The sequence below is a fragment of the Sinocyclocheilus rhinocerous genome, unplaced genomic scaffold (assembly GCF_001515625.1).
Source record: "Sinocyclocheilus rhinocerous isolate Xijiao unplaced genomic scaffold, SAMN03320098_v1.1 scaffold2132, whole genome shotgun sequence".
NCBI classification, from domain to species: domain Eukaryota; kingdom Metazoa; phylum Chordata; class Actinopteri; order Cypriniformes; family Cyprinidae; genus Sinocyclocheilus; species Sinocyclocheilus rhinocerous.
The window spans coordinates 195617-199154 of record NW_015648610.1 but is presented as its reverse complement, the minus strand read 5'-3'; the positions used below and the strand labels follow the sequence as shown (position 1 = coordinate 199154).

Below are 3538 nucleotides of genomic sequence, written 5' to 3'. Positions count from 1 at the left end.
CACATAACTTGGTTCAAAATACATGTAATTTGCATAAATCGAATTAATAATTCTTTATTAAAATCAAACAAAACTAATTATTGAAATGAGCAAAATTTAATTGTTTAATTTAATTGGGGCCATAATTGTATTGTGTATGAGTATCTTCTTTATACAGAGCAACCTCTCGGATTAAGCTTTCTGTTCACTGTATATGATGATGTATTTAAGATGAGTTGTCTATGTATAAAATTTAACACAATTATAAGGACACCTAGAGTGCAGGAACAACTGAAAGTGCAAAAATCACACTTTTTTTGGGGGGGGGGAATAAATTTTTGAAAAATGTTAGTTGTGCTGAGGGGTGTGATAACTGTCAGCTTGAAGTTTTTGGAATATGTCCTAAAGAAAGTGAAGATAAAAGAAATAGTTCACCCAAAAATGAAGATATGCTGAAAATTTACTCTCGGTCCATCGAAGATGTAGATGAGATTTTCTTCATTGAAAAACAGAGAAATTTAGCATTACATCACTTACTTGCCTATAGATCCTCTGCAGTGAATGTGTGCCATCAGAATGAGTCCAAACAGCTGGGGGGAAAAAATCACAAACATGACTCCAGTTCATCAACGAATGTCATGTAAACTGAAAAGCTCTGTGTTTGTAATCGACAAATCATCATTTATAAAAATTTTTGACTTCAAACATTTGCTTTTGGCTAAAATACAAGTCCTCTATCCATAATATTGCTTTCTCCAGTGGGGGGGGAAAAGTCTTGTCTGAATCAAGAGAGAAATATGCACAGGTAAAGCACAGTTTACAACAAATACGGCTGTCGATTTTTCAGTGGAGGAAGCATCATTATGGATTATTTATTTCTAGATTACGATATTTTGTCTAAAACCAATGGTTTTACCAATGGTAAAAACACACAGCTTTTTACTTCACAAGATGTTAATTGATGGACTGGAGTTTTGGTGTGGATTGTTGTGATGTTATAATCAGCTGTTTGAACTCTCATTCTAATGGCACTCATTTACTGCAGAGGATCCATTGGTGAGTAAGTGATGTAATGATACATTTCTCCAAATCTGTTCTGATGAAGAAACATCGATGAAGAGTTTATTTCTTTTATAATAATAAATTGCAGTTATGAGATTAAAAGAAACTCATCTTTCATGTGCTTAGTCAATTTAGGGGCTAGCATACATGTTGGTTTTGATAGTTTGAATGTTTTGATGTCTGTTGTACTGTGCCATTAAACTGAAGTTAACTTGTATTTTTCTTTTTTGACCTAGACCTGTTAGTGCTGAAAGAGGAGAGTCAAGAACTGAATGAAGTAGAAGAGAAAGATGAGAAGCATCTTGGTTTTAGGATTGGAGGAAAATCCCCACATACTAAAAATACTTCAAGAAAAAGAGCTCAAAAGAAAGCAACTAGGAGTTATTTCACCTGCTTTCAGTGTGGAAAGAGTTTCAATCAACATGGAAACCTTGAAGTACACATGAGAGTTCACACTGAAGAGAGCTCTTTCACCTGCCAACAGTGTGGAAAGAGTTTTACTGAGAAAGGAAGCCTTAAAGCCCACATGAAAATTCACACTAGAGAGAATCCTCTCACTTGCCAACAGTGTGGAAAGAGTTTTACTCAAAAAGGAACTCTTAAAAGCCATATGAGAATTCACACCAGAGAGAAGCCTTTCACATGTGGACTGTGTGGAAAAAGCTTCATACGAGAACTAAACCTTAGATATCACATGAACAATCACACCGGAGAGAAGCCGTTCACATGTGATCAGTGTGAAAAGAGTTTCACACGTAAAATAGGTCTTAATAGCCACATGAGAATTCATTCAAGAAAAAACTGTTTTAAATGTAATCAGTGTGGAATGAGTTTCCCAGACATGGATCGTCTTAACAGGCATGTAATAATTCACTCTGGAGAGAAGCCTTTCATATGCCAGCAGTGTGGAAGGGGTTTCAAATTCAATAAAAACCTTAAGACGCACATGAGAATTCACACCGGAGAGAAGCCTTTCACGTGCCATCACTGTGGAAAGTGTTTTGGTCATAAAGTAAGCCTTAAGACTCACTTAAGACTTCACACGGGAGAGAAGCCTTACACATGTTCTTTGTGCAGTAAGAGTTTCACATATAAATCAACCCTTAATGCCCACATGAGAAGTCACACTGGAGAGAGCCCTTACACCTGCAAACTGTGTGGGAAGAGCTTCTCACAAAAAGGAAATCTACAGACTCACATGAGAATTCATACTGGGGAGAAGCCGTTCTTATGTGGTCAGTGTGGAAAGAATTTCAGATGTAAAGTAACCCTAATTTACCATATGAGGATTCATTCAAGAGAGAACTGTTTTATATGTCAACAGTGTGGAACAAAGTTCACAGACAGTAAACACCTTAAAGATCATGTAAGAACTCACATCGGAGAGAAGCCTTTCATGTGCCATCACTGTGGGAAGAGTTTCACACTTAAAGGAAACCTCAAGACTCACATGAGACTTCACACAGGAGAAAAGCCTTTCACATGCAAACAGTGTGGAAAGAGTTTCAGACATAATGTAAGCCTCCAGACTCATCTGAGACTTCACACTGGAGAGAAGCCATTCTCATGTCTTGAGTGTGAGAAGAGTTTCACATACCAAAGAGATCTGAAGCGCCATTTGCAAACTCATTCTGTAGAGAAACTGCAGTCTGACAAGAAGTTAACAAAAAGGGGCCATTTAAAAAATCCCCTGCCCATTCACCCTGGCAGAAGGCGACTTAATTGTGATCAGTGTAATAAAACATTTCTTTTGCCATCACACTTAAAGATACACCTAAAAAGTCATGCAGATGTAAGACCCTATTTGTGTTTCTTGTGTGGAAAGAGTTTTAAATGGCTCAGAAATTTAAAATGGCACCAGAAAATACGTGTCTGTGTGAAATCAAGGCTACGTTCACACCGCAGCTGAATGTGACCGAAATCAGAATTTTCTGCTCAAATATGATTCCTTTCCTGTAATTTCAAATATTGATCAATTATGGTAGGCATCCTCTTTCCACTGTATAGCAGCATCTCTCCAAACATTTGTTTTAATAACTCAGAATCTTGCCACTGGCCATTTTCGTTGTCCTCTTTTTGTGTAGATTGAAAAGAACAAACAAACATTTGCATGGTCTCATTTAATCTTTCTCAATTTATTTCCCATGTTCGTTCTTGTTATATTACTCATTTTCTTTGGCCTTGCAGGGTTTTTTTTTGTTGCTTTATTTAGTCTTAAGATGTGTGTTATCATAAGTTAAAGGCAGAGTAAGCGATTTCTGGTAGCCAATGTTGATATCACACTGGAGAGAAGCCATTCTCATGTCTTGAGTGTGAGAAGAGTTTCACATACCAAAGAGATCTGAAGCGCCATTTGCAAACTCATTCTGTAGAGAAACTGCAGTCTGACAAGAAGTTAACAAAAAGGGGCCATTTAAAAAATCCCCTGCCCATTCACCCTGGCAGAAGGCGACTTAATTGTGATCAGTGTAATAAAACATTTCTTTTGCCATCACAC

The 3538-nt window shown here is 37.1% G+C and overlaps 1 protein-coding gene across 1 annotated transcript; it reads left to right on the top strand.

The window, feature by feature from the left end:
• Positions 1-1004: 1004 nt before the first annotated feature.
• On the top strand, positions 1005-3311 carry LOC107709960 (gastrula zinc finger protein XlCGF57.1-like). The gene is made up of 2 exons (XM_016514632.1): positions 1005-1035; positions 1278-3311. The coding sequence occupies exons 1-2, from the start codon at positions 1005-1007 to the stop codon at positions 2948-2950; spliced, it is 1704 nt and encodes a 567-aa protein (XP_016370118.1). The 3' UTR covers positions 2951-3311.
• Positions 3312-3538: the final 227 nt, after the last annotated feature.

Coding starts and splice junctions, on each gene's coding strand:
- LOC107709960 (XM_016514632.1), top strand. CDS start 1,005: ATGGCACTCATTTACTGCAGAGGATCCATTG. Junction 1,036..1,277: donor TTACTGCAGAGGATCCATTG/GTGAGTAAGTGA, acceptor TTTTTGACCTAG/ACCTGTTAGTGCTGAAAGAG.